Source organism: Diabrotica undecimpunctata, chromosome 7 (assembly GCF_040954645.1).
Source record: "Diabrotica undecimpunctata isolate CICGRU chromosome 7, icDiaUnde3, whole genome shotgun sequence".
NCBI lineage: Eukaryota > Metazoa > Arthropoda > Insecta > Coleoptera > Chrysomelidae > Diabrotica > Diabrotica undecimpunctata.
This window is the reverse complement of record NC_092809.1, coordinates 100000019-100027159: the sequence shown is the minus strand read 5'-3', so window position 1 is coordinate 100027159 and position 27141 is coordinate 100000019. Positions and strand designations below refer to the sequence as shown.

At 32.4% G+C, this 27141-nt stretch overlaps 1 protein-coding gene across 2 annotated transcripts in view; it reads left to right on the top strand.

The window, feature by feature from the left end:
• The first annotated feature begins 5930 nt into the window (after window positions 1–5930).
• The window catches only part of Mtp (microsomal triacylglycerol transfer protein), a 57532-nt gene continuing 36321 nt past the window's right edge, over window positions 5931–27141 (top strand). Inside the window, exons 1-2 of one of the 2 annotated variants that reach the window (XM_072537878.1) lie at window positions 5931–6144; window positions 18403–18895. In XM_072537878.1, the coding sequence (XP_072393979.1) occupies window positions 18620–18895 (276 nt within the window). In that variant the 5' untranslated portion in view covers window positions 5931–6144; window positions 18403–18619. Of the gene's footprint in view, window positions 6145–9607; window positions 9627–18402; window positions 18896–27141 lie in introns of those variants that run through there. The other variant, XM_072537879.1, reaches the window with a different exon arrangement.

Here is a 27141-nt window from a genome sequence, read left to right as displayed (position 1 = left end):
CAGGTGTTTTGATATCATTGGAACAAATTTTGTCAGTCGTGAGAGTTCTGTAATAAAAAAAAATATTTTTTATTATAACACTAAATTTTAATCTGATCTACATATACTAGCTAATTGACCAAACTAAAGTCAACGAAAATAAATAGTCCATAAGTAAGCTTTTTTATTAACCACGAGCCCTAACAACTATATAATGGGACAAACTAAAATACACGCAAAATTCAGATAGTTTACAGTTTATTTTTTCTAATCATGTTTTTTAATGTTTCACTATGTAATTATTTAATTACCAATAATAAAGGTTCAATTAGCAACACAAAACAAAATATACTTACTCTAACAGATCTAAAAAGGTAGAGTTAATCGAAATCAGGAGCAAAAAGTTACTCTAGACATTTTAGCAGGAAGCAGTCGGTATATGGACCTAGAATAACGATACTGTGTGAGGATCGAAAAAAAAGCTTTTTTTTTAAACGCGTTCTTCTCGGAATATTTTTTTAAGTCGCTGTTCACTGTATCTCAAAAACTACTTGATCCATCCTTCATAATTTTAAATATTTTTGTACCAAAATTTATACTATTTATAATATTATAAAAAGATAATACTCTCAAAATGTTGTACTATAATGTACTAATGTTATAAATAAATTTATACTTTTTTCAAATAACAATTTAACAATTTTTCAAAAAACAATCTTAAAAATATGTTTAAAATATTGACGGTCATAGGGTACACTTAGCTATTCACAATAAATCTGAATAACAGTTAAATTTAGCGCCCAAATTCGTTATCTCTCAAGAAAACAATTATTCAGTCTTTTGGCAGTGTATTAGAAGAAGAGATTTAGAGAAGTTATAGATTTTATCTTAAACCGTGATATTTAGTGCATCTAAGGTAAGTTTTTGTTTAATTTGTTGCTTTTTATAGTTTTAAAGGAATATTTTTTATCCTGTCGGAAAAACATAACCTGCAAACGATAACGAGTATTTAATAATATATATTAACTACGGCCTAAACTATAAACAGATAAGGAAACTCGCCTTCGATTTTGACAGCGCTATACCAAAACACCAAAAAGTTGGGAGTTAAATTAAACGGCAGGTTTGTTTAACTTTTTGTACAATATTATGTATTATTAAGGATTAACAGAAATATCTTGTATTTAGGTCTGGATTGGCTACGTTGCTTTATGGGAAGATATCGCAACGATATATTGCTTCGCAAACCCGAAAATACTAGCATTAGTACGTCCATGGCTTTCAATAAGCCAGTAATCGAAGACGTTTTTAAAAAAATATGCAGGCATCATGTAAAAATATAAGTTTAAGTCCAAACAGATCTGGAATCCCGACGAGACATTGTTAACAACAGTTATGTCACCTGCCAAAGTTGTTGCCCTGAAAGGCAAAAAACAAGTGGCTCATATTTCTTTACAGGACCGAGGTGAACTTGTGACGTGGTGTGCGAGGTGGTTGGTGCACCTGGAGAAGCAGTATCACTGGTCTTCGTGTATCCTAGGGTTAGAAACCCTAAATAATATTTGGGTGATAAGCACCCAACATCTGCCATTGCTCTAGGGAATAAAAAAGGGTGGATTACATCTGATCTTTTTCCAAAAGTACTTCAATGATTTGCAAGTACTGTTAAATATTCTGTGGAAAACAAGGTACTACTTCTTCTACATAACCACAAGTCCCATATATCTGTACAGGCCATTAAATTATGTCGAGAAAAAGGAATTGTTTTACTGTCTTTTAAACCTCATACCACACACAGAACTCAGCCACTTGATGTTGCGGTATTTGGTTCCCTTTAAATCATACCTACCTATGGCTCAGCATGACTGGTTGCTTTCAAATCTGGCGAAAGACATTACAATTCGACATCTGGCACGTGTGGCTAAGCACACATATGAATGTGAATTTACAATTAAAAATATAACAAGTTTATTTAAAAATACTGGACTGTGGCCGATTAATCGACTTATATTTAGCGATCCAGATTTTCTTCCAAGTGAAGTAACCGACAAAACACTGAGGTAAAATAAACATAAATACGAAAAAATGCAAAGTTTAGAAGCAGAACGCTAAAAAAGATTAAGCTTAAAAAAGAATAAGGCATCAATTAAAAAAGATTTGGTTGCAATCACTATAAAAAGCAATATTTCAACATTAAGCGAGTCAAGCACTGAAATTGTTTTATAAGATTGTTCGTCAGACGTTGAAGAAGATTTTCAAGACTTAGAACCCATCTCTAGGAATGAAAATATTGATGTGAAAAATTTTGTTTGCGTGAAATTTAAAGACAGAAATTTTTTATATGGGTCAAATAACTTCTCTCCAGGATAAGAAATACATGATTAAATTTCTACGTCATAAACTTAACACAATTTTTTGTTTTCTACAGTCAACGTAGTCAACATTTCAGTAGTAGAAAAAAAAAGACATTGCAGCTATTTCGCGTTTCTCTTCTACTCAGGAGACTGCTAAGGGGACTACAAAAACTGCAAGTGTTTTTCAATTTAATGTTAATTTTTCTGGATTAAATTTAAGATAAAGTGCTATGTATAATTAAATACACACGTAAAAGATATTTTTTTTTTGTTTTTTTTTTAATATTATAGGGTATTTTAGTGGATAGCCGATATGTTCCCCTCTATATAGCTGAAACTACCCCTCCGGTAGTTCAGTTTTGACTATTTGTCAAAAGTAAATAAAAACTCAAAATCGTAAACTTATTCTTTAAATACAATTTTTTAACTCTTAAAACAAGTGCTCAATAAAGTACAGTTTTATTTACAGTACATTTTAAAATACTAGTTTCTGATTACTCTTTGGAGTTTATGTATGTTTGGCTTCTAAAGGGTAATATGCCGAATATAGATCGCTTTCCACTACTTGAGATTTTAACTTAATGTTTTATTTTAATGATGATTTGTGCACAATTAAAAACAATAAAACAATAATAACGGAATCTGTTTAGGAAACTGTCGGAAAAACCAAAAGGCAAAGAAATGCGGAATGGTATGATGATGAATGCAGAACTGCAGTAGAGGAAAAAAGGCAAACTAGGCTTAACCAATTTCAAAGAAACGCAAGAAATAGCAGAGAAATGTATAACGAAAAGAGAATACAAGCGACTAGAATATGCAGAAAAAAAAGAGAGGCTTTGAAAAAAAAAGTACAAGAAATTCTAGAACATAACAACAGACACGTGAGCAGAAAATTCTATAAACGAATAAAAGAAAGCACACAGTCATTTAGACCAAAATTGACAATAATAAAAGACAAGGACGGAGAACTACTAACAGAGAAAAATTATAATGAGATGGAAAGAATACTTTGAGGAAAACCTAAATGCAGTGGAATGACAATGGAAATAATCAAAACGAGACAATATATTTTACGGCGGAGCAGCACATCGAAAATGCGAGTTATGAAGGAGTAGTTCAAATAATAAAGTAGCTAAAAACAGTGAAGCGCCAGGAACGGACGGAGTTTCGGCAGAATTGTTGAAATATGGAGGACCCGAACTCTGGGGAAGAATCCATTACCTGATAAAGTTGGTATGGACCAAGGAGCAAATGCCGGAGGAATGGGCCACTGGTCTTATACAGCCGATATATAAAAAAGGAGACAAGAGGGAATGCCAGAATTACAGACCAATTACATTTCAAATGTAATATCAAAATCCTTTCTGGAAATAGAGCTACCACAGACAACATATTAGAACAATACAAGAGAAAGCTTATAAATACGACATAGTACTATATAATATGTATAAAGACTTTAAACAAGCTTTTGATAGTGTGAAAAGAGACAAAATTCTGGAAGACCTCCGAAATCTAGGTATACCAAAAAGATATATCAGCCTTATAAAAATGACGTTGCAGGGTTCAAAAGCCACAGTTAGAGTAGATAGAACTGTCTCCCCTGTTTGAAATCAACATGGGGTGAGACAGGGAGACGCACTTTCAACCATGCTGTTCAACCTAGTTCTTGAAGCAGTCATGAGAAAAACCAATGTAACTTGCCATATAAACACCAAAACAGTACAAATTACTGCATATGCAGACGATGTCGTAGAAGCAAGACACGACTAATGGAAACGTTCAGGAAATTGATCCTGAAGCACAAAAAAGGAGAAACGAAAAAAAAAAACTAAGTACATGACCATCAAAAGAACACCTGAGAATGAAAATAATATAGCAATAGACAACTATACCATTGAACGTATGGATGCCTTCACATATCTGGGCATAGAAATCAATCACAAGAATTCCGTAATTAGCGAAATTAATGCACGTATTTCCAGTGGAAATCGTACATACTATGCTAATAAAATATTGATGACATCGAAATTATTAGACAAAAGAAGCAAAATGACTATCTACAGAACTTTGATTAGACCCATAGTAACCTATGGTTGCGAAACCTCGATAATGCCGAAAAAAGAGGAAGCCCAACTCAGGAAATTCGAGAGAAAGATACTGAGAAAAGTATATGGCACGGTGCAAGAGAAAGACGGCACATGGAGAATCAGGAGAAACGACAAGGTTAATGAACTGAATGAAAGGTATGACATTGTAAGATTTGTGAAAAGTCAAAGACTGTCATGGCTGGGACATGTTCAGCGACAAGAAGACACGAAAACGACAAAGAAGATGTTACAGTGGAAGCCGGTAGGAAGGCAGAAAAATGGAAGGCCCATTTCGAGATCCCAAACTCGAGAACGAGCACCCGTTATGATGCCAAAAGAAGAAGAACATGACTTGTGCACATGTGAGTCCATTTTCTATATAAGTAAGGAAAGAAAAAAAGATTTACTTAAGGTTGGTTTTATTGTACCTCGGACGATAACTTCCTTTCCGGGCTCTACAACTCCTAGCCTGTCGTCAGATCTCCGATTAAGATAACTTAACCAATAACAATACAAAGAAAATAGCCCGAAGTAAGTATATTATTAGCTTGATTATGTCAGCGTAGTTTTGGTAAGGAAAATATCTTCCTGTACATCGATATAGGGGCATTATCTTGAAAAGGAGATATTTAGAACGTAGATTGGAAAATTGTATTGTTGTTAAGATTATATTTTAGAATAAATTCATGACGTTGTTGTCCAGCACAAGTAAATCCGGCAGTAAAATTTTGATTTTAGATATTATCAGAGATGAAAGGTCTTTTATTGGCCTCTTTGGAAATCACTATGGGAGCAACTTTATGATGAGAGGAAAGGCGGTTTTTAGTTTTTAACTTGAAAAAGGTAATTTTTCCATTCATTTTCGGCAGGGTGAAAGGAATTTCTATTCGTGGAACCTTGATTTTTAGTCGTTTGTTCTTGAAGACGTAAAGTACAGCTAGGTTTTAGTTTAGATGATAGATAACTGTTCTTCTTTGTCTCAGTTAAGAGGGAGACCACTTTCCCCTATATAAATAGTTTTTATAATGTTAAAATTATTGAACGTGTGTATAGCCAGTAACATTTTTAAAAATGTAAAGAATAATAATGTTTACAATCATTACGAAAAAGCATGAATACTTTATTTATTTACACAACTTATAGTATGTAGCTATCTAATAAAAGGTATAATAAAATTAAAGACTCCATTGGTATCAAAGACTACAAAAAATTTAAATAAATGAATATACTTTATCATACTTATATGAATATGTAATTTTTACTCGTAAACACTAATTATATAATAAGCCATATAGTTGATAGTGATAGTGTGATATACTAAACAGAAATTATGATAAAAGAAAATGAAGTAACATTTAAATTTTTATTTATAGAAAACACTCCAAGAGATTGAATAAAATTTGACGACATTTATTCGTGAGCTAATAGACGGGCCTATTACTATGAAAGACTATAGTCGGGGAGAATCAACAAGTGGTGATGATCTCCACTTAACAATCTGTGCCTTAAGTTACATTTCATGAGCATGAGATCCAGTCGCGGTTCGAGTAGCCAATCGTGTTAGCTTACGGTCTATGTAAAAATATATTATGTACTGAAACACTAAATTGTGATAAGTGATTATTTCCTGATAAGCTACTTTGTAAACGTATTGTGTTGTTGCCAAATTCTTTGATTAAAAATTGGATTGTTGCTATGTAATTATTATACTAGAATATTGTAAGGTAAGTTTATTTTGAATTTGGTTGTATTGTTGATTGGTTACCATGGAAACGAAGGGATTTGTGGTATTTGTATTACAGAGATTCATTGAACTTACATTTTCAATAATAGTTATAATATTAGTAGTTATTACTTTCAAAAAATTTAAATATATTATTGAAATTAAAGAGTTTACGAGTGATTGAAAAAAGTTTTTATCGTTATAAAAAATGTATTTTAGACTCCCTTCTGACTATATCATTATTTCTCTATGTCAAATATTTCTGTTATTTGATTCATATTACTTGCTTTTGTCATTTACTGTGTTCCTTTAGATTGTAGGTAGTCACATAGTATTCTTCCGTACTTCCGTTCCTATTTGTTGCTATGTCGTGCCAGTTTGTTAATCTTGCGTTTAGATGACCTATTATTGTTGTTGGTCCTTCTGTGTCCAGGACAGCGACAGCGTTAAGAATTTCATTTTGGATTGAAACGTATGGCGTATGGCAATGGCAATTGGAACGTATGGCCTTACGTAGACTGTAGACTTGTAGACTATACTATATTGATGGTTCTTCCTTCGCTTTCTATTTTTAATATTGTTACTTCCATTGTTTTCAATCAATCTGGCGTGGGCATTCTGTTGTTTTATTCCTTTTCTGATTAGGATTGCTGTGACTCCTGAGTTTATTGTGAAATCGTTTCTTTGGTGTCATATCCTGGTTTTCATTTTCGGTTCATTTATTTCAGTTTCGTGTATTGCTATGCCATCTATCTCGATTCTGTTGATAAATTCAACAGGCTTCGGAATGTTGCCCTCCTGGATTTCATGATTCTATCCGCAGGTGATCCCTGATGGAATTAGCAGCGTTTGTTGAAGAATGTGGCTATTTGTGATTTGATTAGTCTTGGTAAGCATGTCCTGAAATTGCGTCATTTGTTTATAGCGCTCCCATGAAGAATTTTTGTTCATTTGTTCTCCTTTGAGGTCTTGCTCCCTTCTGCGGTTTGTGCTGTGCGTAACTTTTTTGTTGTGGCCTGTTCTCCATTCTGTTTGTCGTGGCCTGAGCGCCTGAGCATAAGTAAGCAATGCAGACCAGACACACTTATAACTTACTGATTTATTTATAAATCATAGGCTAAGGATAGCAATTAGCAATGATTATGGGTTGAAAAGCTTCTTCAATATTACTGTCAGCAGTCTACAATCCTACTTACCTTTTTTTGTCATTTACCGCATCGATCAAATTCTTTTCCGCCACGTTTTATAAAGCATTTACCAAAAGTTGTGGATCATTTTTAATTTAAAAGATGTATTTTGCCTTCTTACTACTAGTTTAACTTTTACTTGAGCCAATATTCACTAAATTCTAATTAATTGGCAGTGATAAGCTAGCAAATGTAAAACAGTTATTTCTTTTCTGTTTTATTTCTTCAATTACCTACGTGTTTTTTACAATTTCGAATTGTGTTGCTTGGTAATTTTCAACAATTCAATTTTATGTTAATTTTCCTCTAATATTTAATGCTGGTGATGCACCGTACTGATGATGACCAAATAGCCAGAAACATGTACCTATTTACGGTTGCCTCCCATCTTATATAGGTACATATTTTATTTTTTTTCCTTGTTTGTTTAGCTCGGCACTTCACGTCAAATTTAATAACGGCAAAATTCCATCTGAAAGGTTAGAAAATGGTATAATAAAGTTAATTTGTCCCATAAATCAGTCAATAATGGCAACTTTTTATGTTTTTTTCAATATTTATAAATGTTAGTACCCAATTTTCATTAAAATTTATTAACACTTCTATAAGCCTTAAAGTTTTATAGTTATCTTTTTTTTATTTAAGATTGTGTAACTTACACAATATAAAATTTTAATACATCTGGTGTCACCTATAGATCTGATGATTGAAAAACGCACTAACAATAATTGGAGACGGATTATGGAAGGGAACTATTGGATCGGATTGGATCAGTCGTCTTATCACTAATCTCAATACGTTAGTGTGGACAGTGTAGTTGTGCCGATTTCTAGGTGCAATCGCCGGAATGATTTGGCCAGGAGAGGAATGATGTCTTATGTATGTATGTAATTTCTTCTGGAGAATAGTACAAAGATGAAGTGGGGTTACTCTTGTGTCTATGTGATAAGATAAGTAAATGCGAGATGGTCTTAGGTGAGAGAAACACAGGAGAGGTGCTGGTTCAATTAATGCTTTAAGCCAGAAAAAGACTGGAAACTCGTAAATGGAATAATTGTGAGAGTGATGAAAAAAAGAGAGACTGGAGAGTAGCAGAACACTACGGAGATGTATGAACAGATAGAAAGAGTTGTAGATTAAATTTGATTGAGACCTATTATTTATATATTAGACATGTCCATAAAAAAGTGAAAGAAATGAGAAGTAGTCACAGAAACAGACAAGAAACAATATTAAGAAATAATAACAACGAGATAATTATAGGTGCACAAGATAAACTGGAAAGACGTAAAGATTACATTCAGCCACTTCCATAGATACAAAAGTTACCAATGGTGAGGTACTTCGGCGCATGAGTAAACAAAAAAAATTACTCAGCATAATCAGAGAGAGAAAAATAAAATACTTTGGTCATGTGTTGACAGGTGAAAGATATGAATTACTCCAAATCATATTGGAATGTAAAGTTCAGGGCAAAAGATTAGTTGGAAGACGCCAGAACTCGTGGCTGAAAGACCTGAGGTCCTGATGGTTTGACCGGTCATCCATAGAAATCTTTCGTGAAGCAGTTTCCAAAGCTACGATTGCCATTTGGATCGCCAACCTTCGAAAGGAGATAGCGCAATAAGAAAAAGAAGAGACCTATTAGGAAGTGGAGTACATGGTGATAAAGTACTATCAGGTTTTCAACCGCGATCACCTCAACAGGTGTCACCCGGCACTGATAATCCGAACAGAGATATGGGTAAAAATATTTTAGAGAATATATTAGACTTAAGACAAACTATGTAGATTCTCGGTTGTCGGGTGTCTGGTGTCCAATGAATAGTGGTAAGTACTACAATACGTTGGGAAATTATGGTCATGGGCATAGAAGGAGTACACAGGCAGTCTCCGACAAGGTAGTAACATTTAAAAATAAACATAAAAAATTTATTTATTAAACAGTATAAATGGAGGTCATATTAATTATACCAAATCGGTATAACGAAGTAGTGCAGCGTCATTAAAATACATAAAATTGATTGCAATGAAATATAGCATTGTTTCAGTATTGAATAGTAATCGAAAGTTTAATGTTAATGAGACATGCACTAGACACAAATGCTTGTTTCAGTTTTATCTTTTTAAGGCAAAAAATGTGTTTAATCCGTACGTAATATACATAATAGATAATCGTGAGGAATATGCTACTAAAAACGTATAAGGCAGTTTAATCTTGTGTTAAATAGCTAGAGCAATAATTATTATTGTTTAGCAAAGTGCATAGTCAACTGTTATTAAAAAAATAGTTGTGGTAAGTATATTAATTTGTACTCGTTACGATATTCTACGATATCTACGGGAATTGCTGGACAAAATTACCGTAACTACAGTTGAGTCCATGGTTCTTTACCCGTGCGTCATTAATACCTAGGGCGAGATAAAACACATACTTTTTATCTAGCATTATCATCTTCCACGCATGAATCTAAAGACAAACCAGCCTGTTATTTAAAGACACCTGTTATTTTTATGAACGCTCTAAACTCACTACATTGAAAAGAGATAAGTATAAAAAAACGCTTGGGGACGTTTTCAGATTTTAAGTACAATTTGTGACGTTTCTGGTTTGTTTTCTTGTGGCTGTCAGTTTGTTGGATTTTTTGCTGTTTTTTGTCCTGTTTTTGCATTTTGAAGTTATTCATATTACATAAACAGTTGGAGTTTGAAATTGGCGAGAAAAACAGTATACAATAAACGAAAAAACGTATACAATCCGTATTATATTCTCCGGGAAAAAGATAGATATTTGCTAAGATATTGCCCAATATAACAAAGTGAAAATTAATTTTAAGTTGGTCAGATGGATTTTTTGAGCTTCATCTTAACAGTCGTAGTCAACAATAAACGCCTTTTCGTTCGAGGCCTAACCATATTAATCTGTGGAAACAAAGAGTGGCAATCAATATCTCCGACAATTTTTTTGGCCTCTTCTAAAGGGATGGTGTCTGGATACCTGCTTTTCAATTTCAGCAGTTCCGTGGATCTGGCGATTTCCTGTCGAATTTAGCGTTTGTGCTGCTTTTTCCAATCTCTATACACCATCCACGCGTCAAATAGAAGGACTAGAGCGAACGTCGCTACTCTCAACACGTATGGGCTGCAAAAGGCACTTAAAAGGCTCTAGTGTTTAATACAAAAATTTTTGTTTTGTAAACAGTTGCGACCCTTCATATTCGCAACATTATCGTAGCCCTGTTCTCTTAAATCCCCTAAACAAATGTAAGTCTCCAAAACTCTAAGTATAAAAAAAATATTGGTTAAACTTTATCCTGTCGAATCTGATATTAAAACGAATCCTAAGAAATGCTCTCTAATTTCAAATTGTTTTGATTTATTATTTAATAAAAAAACCTTACCAAATACAACGGTAAGTTGGTCTTTAGGACTTAAATCGGGAGTCGAATCAAAAATAACAGAAAAATATTCTTATTTTTTCTCATAAGAGGGAAATTAGTTCATTTTGAATATGAACACCTAAATAATGAGGCATATTTGATGGAGTCCTTTTAATCCTATTAATGTGGTCGGATATCGAATCATTGGTTTACAATTATTTCAGTGCTCATATATATCTTGTTATTTTCACCCCTAAAACTCAAATTTTGTCCGGCTAAAAATAAACAATAATTTTTAAAACAGAAACTCATTTATTTTTCCATATTTATTACTTTCTCATTTAGTGAATCAGTTTTTTTAGAAGAAATCGATTTTTTTTTAAATCAATTGAGGATCTTGTATTACAAATGTGACCTTCTGATTTTTCATGTCGTTTTATAATCTGACTTAAATGTCTCCAATCTTCATAATTCTCAACAAAACAACTAGGAAAAGATTTTAACATTTTGTAAGAAAAACAATATACACAATCTTTTGTTTGAGAATATACCAGATACCAGCCAAACTCTTGGAATTATTTCCTCTATACACAATCTTTTTTATAATAAATATATGAGAAACCTCTGTTATATTTAATTAAAGAAAAATTCATGTCAGTTGTTGCGTAGGATCTAATTATATCAAAGTTAATTTAATTTTGTCCAATAAAATACAAGGCCAACAGCTAGGATCCTTATGAACGTGAATGTTTTCAAAATTTACTTCTTCAGGACTTTGTTCTTCTACTAAAACATCCTTCATCACAGTTGTGGTGTTCGACAAATCCTTCTTTTGTTCATATCTATTGATCACTGTCAATTCAGTCTCTGTCAAATTTGCATCATGGGCTCGAGTTGATGCTGCTTCATAGGATCTTGTTGGAATTAAAACCTTTGTAGTAAACCACTAGCCTTTTTAACTAGTTCTTCCTTTTGTCTTCTTTTTTCTATACTCAGCTCCCTACAGCTTTTTTCGATTATCAGACATCTATAAAAAAAAAATTTTTAATTTTTCAGTTCGCTAAGCTAAGATTGACAATCTAAACACTTTGGAGTCTTTTTATAGTTAGCAGCTGCTCTTTCGAGGAGAAATACTACTTGTCTCAGTTCTCGTTTGATCTCAGTTCCGTCTATAGAGTTTAAAATAAAGTGCTGAATTCTCATATGGGCTATTTATGCATAAAATAAATAAACGTCCATTTAAAAAACACTCACTTCCATGTTGACGACCGTCAATGTAAGATGCGGGGTTCAGCCCGGGTGGGCTGTTTGTTTTTTTGTCGCAGTTGATTACGTGGCCCCTAAAAAATAGGAAAATCCATATTTAAGTGCAGTACTACTAATATATAAGTACATAATAATATGTCTCATTTCGAGAAATAGAAAACAGCTAAACAGAGATAAAATAAGTTTTGTTAAAAATTTGAAGTCAGTGACCTATGTGAGTTCAATTTAATTTTAAAACTTGTCAAAATGTTTGGATACAATACCACAGAACCACAGAAATATACCTGATTTCATTTATAACTTTTATTACATACGTATTTAGTGCAGTGCAGTGCCACGTTTTTCTGTATAAAGTATGTCCCTCAATTTTTTTTTGGTATGCCGTAATAATCTTTGTTTTTTGTGTACAACCTTAAAGTTTGTATGTTCAGCAATACCTTTTTGTTCAGCTAATTTTTAGGTATTTTTTTATTAGAGTAAGTTATAATACCGATAATACCATGATAATTATGCTATAACTGAGGTTATGTCAAAATATTTTTGATAGTTTTTGCTATTTCAATTCACACTTCAGCTTTACCGATCTATAAAGGTATTCCATCTAATTTTAGGAATATTTGTTTAAAATCTGATTTGTGTAAATTTACATTTTTGATTTTTGTTATTTGTCTTGTTTGATTTATGTCTATTTTTCTCAGGTGTTGACTTGTGATTAATTTGTAGCAATTAATTGTTTATTACTCTCCCATAATCTTCCTTTCTTCTGGTAAGTGACAAGAAGGTAAATCTGACAGGAATGTAGAGCGACAATATAAGGTAAGTGTGTTTTCTACTCTTTCTTTTTGACTGTATCAATTTTGGTTTTTTTAGAGAGGTTTATCCTATCTGTCATTTTTTTTGGAATATTTCTTAAACCAATCATCTCTATCGAGTTTTGCTCGTCTCCTGACAAAAGGACTAGGTAGTGCCCTTCATTTTTTCCCTGTCTTTCAGTACCAAATTCTGTCATTTCCATTGGTACGTTTCAATTCCGAATTTTTTTCCAAATATTCGCCTATCCCAGATCTGTAGGCCCACGTCCTAAAGCCCACCGTTGTGTCCTTCGAAACGCCAGAGCGCCGGTTTGCAAGGTTTGCAAGGTGAACATACTTGCACCAGGATTTTTTAATTCTTTTTTCCCTATTAACCCCCAATATCCCTCCCAGACAAGTATCGTTACATACTTACCTTTAATTTCTTTTGACTCTGTAACCACAACACAATATGTAACAAAATCTTTTCAAGTGTGCTACGATTACACTGTTATACATTACATCACGTTCAATATTAAAATGGCACAAATTATCCCGCAGCATGCATTTATATTCTTTGAGTACAATACAAACGAGTATTTTTCTGAAATCCGATTTTTTTGTAGACATAAAGAATGGTTACTTTTAGAAGATATGCATAAAAGACTTATAAACTACATAAAACAAATAAAAATCATAGACACACAAAGAATAAAAAACAAGAACAAAAATATAAGACCAACAGCAGAAAAGTAAATAAAAACTAAAAAATAATAAACACGCAGGATAAGGAGAAATATTTCTGCTGGCAGAAATATCGGAAGGAGAAGAAAGACAAGAGGATAAAGGAAAAAGACTAAAGGACTTGTTTAAAAAAAAGCGTTGAAATTAGTTTTTTAACCATACTTTAAATGCAAAGTACGACAATGTGATTCGATTTGTTAAGAGCTGGCGTATTCTCAATGCAAACCAATAATACATGTACGTAAATATGTATGTAAATTTGTTTTGTCACTATCTAGTAACTAGTACACGTATTAAAAAGAAATTGGGCACTGTAAAAAGTCTATATCTTTTCTTGCTGTTGCTAATTTGAATCCATGATTTGACACTAGGTTTACTTATAAAATATTCTGTTTTCATATCTTTACTTACAATAAATTTAAATTTATTAGATAACATATTTTGTTGAAGAGGTATTACATATTTTGAACTGTTGCAAATTAATTTTTATCTTCTTTTATTATTAGAAATTAATAAGTAAGATTTATGTATCCCAGTCGGACTTCTGTAGTCCCTACTTATAAGCGCGTGACATAAAACAGATCAAAAGTTATTACAATTGTTTATAAGCTAATAAGTCAACCCTTTAACCCGCGATGACTGATCTTCCCGTGTGTAACAAGATCACGGATCTGTTAGATTTTAACTAACACGTTGTTCATTGTAAATTAAACTCAAAAATTAAGAATATATATATATATATATATATATATATATATATATATATATATATATATATATATATATATATATATATATATATATATATATGTTTAATAAACAAAAAAATGATTAAACTGCCAACTATCTAAATTGAACTTACGAAAAATACAATTTTAAATTTAAAAAAAAAATTAAATCAAGTATAAAAAATCCATAATAAAAGGTATCAATCGCCAGACATCTAAATCAGTGTTTTGTACACTGCATTCGCAGCAAATAAATATCATACTTTCTGTATATTCCCTGCAAATCGGTTTGCTACAATCTCTGCAATGGTGTTGTGTAAAACGATTTTTTCTTACTGGACAATATGCACATCTTTGTTTCATTTCTGCTGTTCAGTGCTGTGCTTCAACCCTTGTTGTGACATCTGTTACTGTTTGAATGTTTTGACGAAGTGCATAAGGCAATTGTGGTACGGACGCTCGTCGAATGAGGTTATGCAAGGTTTTTTGCTAGATCTGTAATATAGGCCCTTTGACTTGTCACATTTTCGGTATTACTTTTAAAAATAATCTGACTATTGATAGTCGCAATATTCAGAAGACTGCAAAATACTGTAAACAGCCATCGGTTGCTTATTCTGGTTACTGAATATTCTGTTTTTAACCTATCTACAACGTCAACCCCTCCTTTTGGGACATTATAGAATGTTATGACATCAGGTTTATGCTGTTCTTCAGAACGTGGATCTATAGAATCAACATCCTGGAAGGTTCACAAAATCAAAATATTCTTAGGATCGTTTTCTTAGGAACATAAGACACTAAGAGGCAGTGGTTGTTTTGATTTTTCTTCAAAACCTCCAAACAAGAACTATTTATTTTTCGGGACTTAACGTGCAATAATTCTGGAAGGATTTATCTCATATTTTTACTTTCGAAGAGTACCTACTACAGTTAATTTATGATTTAGAAATAGATCACTGGCACGATCAACTGACGTGTAGTAATTACCCATGCTAATATTTCTTTCTGAATTATCTATTGAGGGTATTAGCCTTTTTACTACACTTTTGGCGTCCTTTGGAAATTGAAATGGTCCGTTTGGTTGCTTCCTTGCGTAAATTTCCGTATTTGCAACATAAAACATTCTAGCCTCTACCAACGCGTGTATTTTGATCCCGTATTTTTTCGGGTTTATTGCCTATGTATTGCCTAAATTTACACCTACCACGAAATCCAGCAAGCATTTCATCAATAGTTGCGTATTCTACAATTGTGTAGTATTCTTTACATTTTTGCACAAAGAGTTCGAATATCTCTCGAATCGGTGCTAAATTATTCTCTTAGAACCTTTCTTGTCTTTTCTCACTATTTTCAAATCTTATTGCTTATAAAAGTGTATGAAAGTACATTTTCGTCATAGTATCAGAAAAAAAAAGCAGGTGCAGTTCTATTAATAAGTATACCATAGTTCTTCGGTATTCAAATGCTGAGCCTTTTTCATACCGGCGAGATACAGTAATTCTATGAAGGCATTGATTCCTGTAATGTTTCTAGGTGGATAGTTATGATATTTTTGATAGGATCGTCACATTTTGTCAAGTTTTTGGTTTGTGCAGTCGACAACATGGGAAATAGTTTCATCCGAAAAAAAGAATTGAGACTGACATCTTTTCAATATCAATCTCTTCGTCTCATCGTAATAATATAATCTGTTACCATGATGGCAACTGAATTGCCATCATACTGGAGCCCATACAGAGACATCATTTCACTGTCAGCCATCCCCCAAAATTGGGAGTCTGACTGTGCCATGCACGGTATCTGTTAAAAACTTTAACATCACACCAAATTTTTAACAAAAATGTAATAAACAACAAATGTTGTACTATTTCAAGGGTTTTTACCCAAATATTTAGTGGTTTGACTCTTGTAAACCTGCACTGATGATGGACTTTTTAGTCCGACAACGTTCTGTTGTGATGTAGCCCGAAATGTTTTTTTAATTAAATAGCTTTTATCTTCTTCTTCTTCTTCCTCTTTATAAGCAATTCTGCTTGTTCATTGGCGGATTAATACCTCTATGGAAGGTCGTCACTCCATCTTTTGCTCGGTTATCCGATACTTCTTCTGCCAATTGGTGATTAACTCCTGCTATTTTGACGACACGGGTCTCCTCCATTCTGCTTATGTGGTTATTCCATTCTTTTTTTCTATTTTGTATCCATTCATTTATACACTGTACGTTACATTGTCTTCTAATGTATTCACTTCTCTTTCGATCGCTCAGCGTATTTCCTGTAATTCTTCTCAGTACTCTCATCTCTGCCGTTTCCAGTAGCCTTTGCATTGTGGCTGTGTCGGGTCTTGTTTCTAAGACATATTATGTCATTGTTATTATTGATCTTACACTGGCTTTATAAATTCTTTGTTTATAAATTCTTCTACTATTGTTTTAGTTTTCTGAGATGAGATTGTCATATTAAATTCTTTTACTTTTATGTTAAATCTCTGTACCAGTCTTTATAGACTATCTTTATCTTGGGCTATCAATATTGCGTCGTCTGCGTAACAGAGTATTTTTATTTCTTTGTTTCCCGTTCTGTATCCTCTTCATTTATTAACGCTTTTGATGATTTCATACATGATCAAATTGAAGAGCATGGGGATCAATGAATCTTCTTGTCTTATTCTGCTGCCTATTTCTATAGGTTCTGTAAGTTGTCCATCTTTTCTGACTTCCATTTTGTTTTTTTGGTAGATGTTTCCGATAGTTTTTATAATATTTAGGGAAACTTCTCTATTATATACAAGCTGGATTACATCTTTGACTCTTACTCTGTCAAACGCTTTCTTTAGGTCAATCAGACACAGAAATGCTGGTCTATTATACTCTAGTGATTTCTCAGTAATTTGCTTTATAACGAATATTGCATCTGTACACGATCTTCCACTACGAAAACCCTGTTGTTCATCTGCTAAACTTATCCTCTGATTTATTAGCACTTTCATTTTTAAAATTGTTTTAGTAGTAAAATTTTAGTTGTAAGTTTTAGCGTAGTATTTAACAAGTTTATACCTCTGTAGTTTTCTGGCTGTTTTTTATCTCCTTTTTTTAATAATAGAATTAGTTCGCTCGTTCTCCATTCTTCCGGTATTTTATTGTTTTTTATAATTTTATTAATTAATGTTGATAATTGTTCCTTTATTGTGGCTCCACAATATTTCAGTAATTCGTTTGGTATCCCGTCTTTACCTGCTGCTTTTCTGTTCTTCAGGTTTTTAAGTATTTTCCGAACTTCCTCTACATTTATATTAAGTTCTTCATTTGTGGTAATTTCTGGTGTTTCCGGTTCTAGCGTCGTTTGTTCTTCCTCTGCATAGAGCTTTTTTAGGTAGTCAATCCACTTATCCTTTTCTATGTGTTTTATTCTATTCTATTAGTTCCTTTACCTCCGTTCTTTGACCTCTTATAAAGCGCCATATTTCCTTTTGCAGACCATAAAAATAATGTTCCATTTCTTTCGAAAAGCGTTCCCAGTGATTATTTTTCTTACAAGTGCATGTGTTTCGTTTCTAATTGTCTTGTAATTATGGTATGCCTCTTGTGTTTTGGTTGACATGTATTTCAGGTAAGCTTTTTTCTTTTCTTTACATTTTTCCTTCACTTCTCTACAAAACCATGGAGTTCTGCACCTTGGGAACGATTTATTTTTATTTATATTTCTTTCACCAAGAACTTTCTTGGCCGAGGCTAATAGATTTTATAAAGGATTTAAACTATTATATTATTGGTTTATTATCTGCTGTATGATTCGTTAGATGCTTTAAAAAAATACTCAATATTATTAATTTAAAATATTAATATTTTATGTACATGACACAACCCTGTTCAATTTACCATTTTTTAGAACTGAAAGTGGTTCTATTTACCTAAGTGGCACGAAAGTAAAACAGTATGATTACTAATAAACACCATATTTGACATGTTTATAAAAGAAAATTTCCAACTAATGACTATGTTATTTTCCATTTATAACTAATTTTGAGTTTACTTAATCATTCATATAATTTGGTTTACCCATGTTTAACAAAAGTGTTTAGTAAAGGTAATTTGTAATTATCTATTATGCCCGTAAATATTTTATTATAGTAAGCAACGTTGTTTTTTCTTCTACTTTCAGATATGAAGAATTATATTTCCAAGAACAACTAGATTAGAGAATTGCTGATTGAATCATTCATTATCAATAGCGGAGAGGTCAGGGGCTACATCAAGAAAACTAAACACAAGATAGTGGGGATAACTCTAATTACTTTTCAACCGATATTTCTAAACAACCAAAAATTTAACCATTTAGAAATGTGAACAGTGTTTGTGCGTGTGGATAGTTGTCAAAAATGTTCGGTTTCACTAATTCTTATTCTATTTTGTACCTACTGTTTACCATTTCGCTGGGACTTTGCTATGGATTTGTGCTACTGTCCTCTGCAGCGGGTGATTTTAATGAAGTTAACGTTTTCGAAAAAGGCGTTTCTTTCAAATACAAGCTACAAAGTACCCTTTTGTTAAATGAGAAGGGCCTTCGCGGAAAAAGTGTGGGGTTTTTCATCGATGGAGAACTTACTGTAGACTCGGTATGGGAAAATGGAGATCACAAGCTGTTACGAATGGAGGTAAGATTTTTTGCTTTAATTTTTGAAAACTAAGATACGTTTAAAAACATAATACACTTTTACTTTAAAACGTGAAAAATTTTAAGTTGCCTTTTCCATTTTCACTAACTTATTCTCTAATAAGAAGTTAAATCGAAGTTTCGGTTGTTTCATCTAATATTTTATGTAAGTACCTACCTAATATCCTGTAACGGTGTTACTCAATAGTTGATTAAACTTTAATCATATTTTTTAAGTATAAATAAATATATCTACATTTATTATAATTTTTTAATAATCTCGCACATACGGTGTGTTATATTAAAATTGGAATAGAGATCCATGAGACATTACTTTAATGATAATATGAACCCATTAAAGCTGAGAAATCAACATTAGACTAGGAAAGTAACGATTTTCCAAGACACTCTTTGATATAGGTGTCTAACAAGTGCCTTTGATAAAATTGGTAATAAAAAAATATGTAACAAACAAAATATGCAAAAGATTGAACACCATTTTTATTATAAATAATATATAAACAATGTATGATCGCTATTCTTACTATAGCCGGTTCACAATTTGTTGATAGCTCACTACAAGTTTAACCCTAATTAGAAAACTGAAATACAGAGAGGATAGGTAATACGATATAATAGTAAAAACCAACCTAAAACTGACGGTTTAAGACGTTTTCGACTAACCCACCTTATATCTGAAGGAATACAATACCTCATAATCCTATTACGGGGGTATTTTGAATGGTTAGAGATGAACGAGCAGTGTCGTAGAGTATATGATTGAAACATTTATTTGAACTAAATAAATATATTTTTTAAATTGTGCTAATGTAAATTGTATTTTTTTATAAAACTTATTTATTTTATTCAAAAATAAAAAGTTTCTTGCCATTTGTAAAAGATACATTTATTTAATTAAGGAAAAAGGCGACAAATGTCACCTGGCAAAATTTCCAATGTGTTTTAAATGTATCCATTATTTTCGAATCCGGAGAAAACTAATGAATATTTTTAAAAAATTTAAACGCAGAATGAAAGATTACATTATTACTCAGGGCAGAAAGTCCCTGAAAACTTCTACAATGTTTATTTTAATATGTTATGTAACAGGGGTGAAAATAAAAGAGAAAATATAGTATAATTTTTAATTGAAAATATTGCATGCAAAAGAAACTTTTTATTTATTCTAAAAAATATTTCATTCTGCCTTTAAATTTTTCAAAAATGCTTTTTAGTTTTCTCAGGATTTGAAAAAAAAAATGAATACATTTAAAACACATTGAACATTTTGACAGGCGACATTTTGCGCCTTTCCCCTTTAATACCATACGATTACAACTACTATTACTTACCTTATATAATTACGATTAGAAAACTATTCAAATTCAAAATAAATAGGATCAACTTCGGAATCCGAGTCGTCTTGAGGGTTAATAATTAGGTTAATAATCTCTACGGTCGCATCAATTATGTTATCAAGATCCCACATTTTTTTTTCTTCTTCTATTACATGTCTTACTGCATCTTTCCAGTTTTGTTTTGTAATATGTTATAAAGACTCGTATAACAATTCACGTACAGCTTGTATTTTATATGACGTATTTTTTCTAGCCACATAACTTTTCATTTGTGCCGAAATGAGTTCAATTGGATTTATTTCGCAGTGGTAGGGTGGGAAGTCTAAAGACTGTGATGTTTCGCCTTTCCGCCATTTTGTCAACTACGTATTTCTTGAACTTAGATTTGTGTTGCCGGGCAATTTTTAAAAGTTCTGCTTTTACCATTTCATCTTTAAGGCAGATACTTATTCCGCAGCCAGTCAAGAATATCCTGTTTTTTTCTTTTCTTCCACGCATTCGTTAGAAGTCTTTCTACTAGTCGTGAATGATAGGTGCATTATCTAATACTATAATTGAATTTGGTGGTATGTGTTCAATCATTTGTTCAAAATACTCTTCGAAAACATCAGCTGTCATCTCCTCGAGATAGTCTTTTGTGCTTTTGGAATGAAATTCCAACAAACCATGCTTAACAAATCCTTTTTCACTGCCAATGTGAGAAATTATTAATCTACTGCCTTTAGCAGAAGGTGGGGAGATACCAGTAGACCAACCTTCCATAAAGGCTTGCCTGGAGCTTAATATATTTTTATCTGACCAAATTTTTTTTAGAGTATGACCTGAGTTTACCCACGTTTCATCCTGGTAGAAGATGGGCCTTTCTTCAGCCCGGAATTTTCGTATGAATCTTAGATAATTTCAATCAAAAGTGATTTTCGGTCTGATTTCTCCCACCGGAAATTTAATTCTTTTAAAACTTGCCATAATTTAGTTCGTCCGATATGAGGCAAATCCGGGTCGTCTCTAACTTCTTGTAAAATTTTGTTTAGGTTTGGTATTTCTTTTTTGAAAAAAAATCCATGAATTTTCCTTCGAATACCATTTTTGGCAAATTCATCAATTTCAATAGGCTTTTTTCCTCTCTTTAAGTGTTCGTTTGTGTTTGGGTTAGCTATACCGTGTTTTTTTCTTTCTGATAGAAACCTATATAAAGTTGACTCTCCTACGCCAGTCATGTTGGCACAACTTTCGACTATGTTGCGAACAGTGTTTGTGGGATTCTGAGAAACCAGAGCATCGTGAACATTCAGGACAATAGTCTTCTCTCTTGGTGAATAGACAGACTTACTGACTGTACGCAACAGTACCGGTGTAAAACTTGATGATGAAGCCATCAAAAACAATCCAACAAAACGAGCACGAGCGAAAGGTACGTATATGTTCGTAGGTATATGGAATAAAAAATCACTCACGCACTGCATATAATTCGCAAAAGAAATATTCGAGACGCTAATTACTGCCGTAGACGCGGAAACACCGACGAGCCGTAAATTATATGCGATCAAAAACGTACTAAACTAAAAAAATTGTTTTCGTTCGTAATAACTTCACCCTTTCAAGTTAAGTTTCGAATATAATTATATTATTAAAAATCTGGGGAATTCCATCTTAATTATCTTGGAACGAATAGTACCTTCGGATATGAATTCCAGGTTTTCTAGTAAAGTGATTAAACGCGAAGATTAGTATTGAAATATCCAAAGAGATAAGGTATTCTTATTTACAAAATTGTTAATGGTTAAATTCTTATTTTTATTAATATAATATAATAACCAACATTAGTCGTGAAAGTTTTAATTGTTTTTTTGCTAAATATATTAGTATTAAAATATTATCAATATTATATATAACAGTATTAAAACATTATATTATTATTTAATGAATAAACACCTTAGGAACGCCTATGATTTACGACCGTTTTATGAGTTTGAGGCATATTTCGTGCTCTCAACAATTTGTGAACGAAGAATAAAGGTAAAAAGCATAGAAAATCCTTTAAAATTAGAGTTTGTGAAGTTATTTTGATTAATTTGTTGCTGAATTATTGCAAAAGTAGAGGAGAGTCGCCTAATATTGCATAGAGCATCCGATATTAGGGAAACGCATATTTCATGTAAACTATTTATTGTAAACAATGTATTTGTTACTTTGGTGATTACAAAATATAACTTTTATTTCAGTAAATCTTATTTATTATCCTGTAAGGTACAAAAATAATTAATACAAGGTAAATCCGAAGAAACGACTTTTTTCCTTTTATTTTGGGATATAATTATGTGCTTGAGTTCTTTGCGTGAATAAAGCCAGCGTTTATGTTTTCTTTCGTTTTCATTAATTCTCTGCATACATTAGAGTCAAAGTTTACCACTTTCTTAACCCCACTTGCAGTTTTAGGCGATTGTGCTTCTTTAAGAGTTTTTTATAAGGCGATCCAGTAATTAAAGCAGCTGCACCAGAGTTATTTTGTTTAATTCCTGATGGACTAGATAAAACAGGCAAAGGCTTTAGGTCAGTTGGTTTTAAAAAGTTGCTTATTTTATCAACCGTGGTAGTTATTCCACCAGGTTGTACAGAAATGTCTTGTAAAATGATAATTTATTTTGGTTTCTCAATATTATTTGGAGATTTATTTTTATTGTTACTATTGTCACCATTCTAACTTGTCATGGATTGTCAAACCCTCAATCTAATACGAAGAAATTGTTCTTCCAGGATTATTTCTTAACCATTTTTCGATTTGTTGGCAATGATGTCTTTTAAAGGTCCTATACAGGCTACATCTAAAGGTTGTATCTTGTGCGTTGAGTGTGGAGGTATTTTCTCGAGTCTTATTGATGACATAAGTTTCTTGTGTGCGAATAGTATCCGTCTAAAATTAAAATGACAGAATCTTCGGTAGATGGTTTAGTATAGGAAATAAAATGATGCATCCTCTGCTTAAATGCTCCATACATCAGCTCTGCTTTAAAATTTTTTCTCGGGAAGATCATCATTGCAGGAATGTAATGGCCATTTGCATTCATACATACTACAACTGTGACAAGCGAACCTCTGTCCGAACTTCTGCTTTTTTCTTTTTACTCCTGTAACTTAAGTATGTTTGTATGTATTGAACTGCTGTTATCCCGGACTTGACAACATAATAAACCCTGCTTGGATTAAATTTTGTCTTTTTTAGTTGTGGTTCCAGAATATTATAAAATTTCTTATGATTTTCTTTAGTAAATTTTTTGATTCTAGTTACATATATAGGTACCTTGTGGCGTTCGAAAAAAAAAAAATTCTTGGTACGCTTTAAAAAATTCCTTAGCCATTTTCTTCCTGCAGTAGTCTTCGCTTTAGAAAATGGATGTGGCAAATTTCGGCTAGGTCAAAGCCAACTGAAAGGCTAAACGGCGAATATCTGTTGACGATAAAACATAAAACCTCCTTTCAGGTATCCCAGTGGGTTTTTTTTCTTACAATAATATTTTAATATATAATCCACAAGGAAAATAAATTCCTGCAGCTGGCTGTATACCATGTATCACAAAAAGAGGTTTAAATCTTTGTATTTAGGTATATTTAAAAAACCCTTAAAAGGGCTACATCAAAAAACACAAACGTTTTCGGAATAATAATTCCATCATCAGGTTAAAAAGCAGGTTAACATGCCTGAGCCACCAAAATATTAGGGTACAACCCTTTACAAAAAAATTAAGTTACCAAAAAATGTACATGTTGTTGATGCCATCAACATGATACCAGATGACATCAGCTGGTAACTGAGTTACCAGCTGATGTCCGTTTGAAGAGGTGTACTCTCCGGACGCTGGTACTCACGTGAGGCATGGTTATGTGTTGCCTGAAGTTAAATCTAATAAAGTATTAAACATCACTCACTTTTAAACAACATAAATAGTAAACAACGTAAATAGACTCGTTCCCACGTCAATCTTCCTCAAATCACACAAATGGATATTTTGAGTAGACTGACTAGTTTGAAACATCAACGTATACCTATGTGAACGGAAATTGGTTATTAAATTAATATTTATTTGATATTATAAAAAAATGATAATAACAGGTTTCGATCAAATACAACACGTAAATAATTAGATAAACGGTTAGAAAACGAGAGCGTGACTTCTACAACTACAGTTATATTTAATGCATTGCCTTCCGTTTTCAGAACCGTATGGTTTGTAAACAATATACTTAATGTAGAAAAAAAAATAAGGCAGAATATGTAAGTCGGTTATTGCTATAGCTACATGTCATGTATGGAAAATACAGAATAATAAACATTGTCAGAGAAAAAGTAAGAATGGAAAGAAAAAAAATAGATATACTGAGAAAGTAATGGCCTAACTACACATAAAATTAAACCATTTATATTCCTAATTTTTAAGTAGGAAGAGATTGATGGTGTCCTGCCACATAAAAATGAGAGAGGAAATTAGATTTATAAGACGTAGAATTTCATGCACATTTACAAACAAATGTTTGTATTTTGAAAACTATTTCCGTTTTATTTCAATAAACTTATTTTAAACTTCAATTGTGGCTTATTCCCAATAAAATAGTAATTACTTTTTATCAATATATAATAAGCTCCTGATCTATCAACAAGTCCTCAAAACGGTGTAGACTTACGGTTTTATCCAAATATGGGGATGTACCAGTGCAAGCAATGTAAGTGTCATACAAAGGTTCCAGAACAAAGTACTTCCAGGCATAAGAAGTTATTTACAGTAAATCCTCTTGATTATATCGTTGATTGAATATTTGGGTTATTCAATCAACGATTATATGTAATTCATGTGCACTGCACATTTTAATTCAAATGTTTGTTTGAATAGCAGTTTTACCTTTTTGCTCAATATTAACGACAGTTCCATGTTAAATAACAAAGTTATAAAAAGATTTAGATTTTTTAAATACATTTTTATTTTTAATACTATGTTTATATGGGTTTATATGTATAAGCCACAATTGGTTGTAATGACTGAAATATAGCGAAATCACGGTTTTTTTTATAGATACTGTATAATTTGAAGCAATTTGAATGTCCTTTTAGGACATTCAAAAATCGGGAAAACACATTTAAACCCCCCAAAAAACATGTTTTTCATGGTTTTTAAGAGTTTTTGCGGGGTTAATCATATTGGGATCAATATAACCTGAATCAATGCGTCTCCAATTCATATTCAAAAAATATATATATATATATTTTTTTTTTTTTTTTGTTTTTTTTTTTTTTTTGTTTGTTTTTTTTTTTTTTTAACACCTGTGCGGTGTTTGTATACTGCTATCTGGTCACATATGACCAATTATCAGTTATTTTCTGACCTAACATAATAACAGCAAATGATTAAATCTAAGGCTTACCTTATGGCTTACTCTTATTTTATCTATTAACTAATGCACTACAACTAACATGCAATAATTTCACAGCACTATACTCTGCTTTTTACACTAAACTGTTACACATTTACACTAGCTCAAATGGTTTTGTCCTTATGAGTCTTCTCTTTAGTTCAGTGTTGTCAAGAAGCTGGATTGCCTCGACATTCACATGACTATGCAGCCTCTGCTCGTGACTTGCTGCTGTTCTCTTGATTATTTCGATCACAGTTTCCATACCCAGGTCCTGGTGGAGGTTGCTGTTACGGATATACCAAGGAGCATCAACAATGTTTCTCAGTACTTTGTTTTGAAATCTCTGGATAATATGTATATTACTAGCTTTGGTACAGCCCCAGAGTTGGCACCGATATACCCATACTGGCCTCAGTACTTGCTTGTAGATGGATAATTTATTATGAATTGATAATGTTGAATTTTTTCCAATCAGCCAATACAATTTCTTATATCTAATATCAAGCTCCCCTCTTTTCTTTTTGACATGGACTTTCCAGCGCAGCTTCGCGTCTAGGGTGATGCCCAAGTATTTTGCTGATGTTGCATAAGGAATTCGGGTATCATTTATTCTAACTGGCAAATTTTCTATTTTTTTATTTGTAAAGTTAACGTGTGCAGATTTAGTCTCATTTAATTTTATTCGCCATTTTCTGGTCCAGTTATGTATTTTATTTACTGATAGTTGCAGCTTATCAGTCGCTTCTTCACTAGTGTCTCCTATCGCCAGTATGGCTGTATCATCCGCGAAGGTGGCAATAGTATTTTGTTCTAGCTCTGGAATGTCACACGTATACAATAGGTACAGGACCGGACCTAAGACACTCCCTTGTGGCACGCCAGCTTTGATCTCCCTTAAGTCGGTGTAAACTTCTTCTTCTTTTACTCTGAAATATCTATTCGCAATGTATGATTTCAAGATTTCTGAATACTGTTTAGGCATGTACGTTCTTAGTTTATAGTTTAAACCGCCATGCCAGACTTTATCAAACGCCTGTGCTACATCCAAGAAGATTGTAGAGCAGACTTTATTTTCTTCTAATGTTTTTTCTATTATATTCGTTATTCTGTGAACTTGATCTATAGTGGAATGTTGATTTCTGAAACCAAATTGATGATTTGGTATAAGATTTTTTCTTTCTATTATTGGTTTTAATCTTTTCAATAGAAGTTTTTCAAATAGTTTTGACATCACCGGAAGGAGTGATATTGGTCGATAGGATGTCACTTCATTAGGAGATTTACCTGGTTTGGCGATCATAATTACTTCGGCTACTTTCCAGAGTCTGGGAACATATCTCAATCTAAAAGCAGCATTTATTAGGTGTGTCAGCTTAACTATGGCTTTTCTTGGTAAATTTTTTAATAATTCGCCTGTTATGAGATCATATCCTGGAGCTTTCTTAGGATTTATATTCTCTTTTATCTCTGTTGATACTTCTCTAAG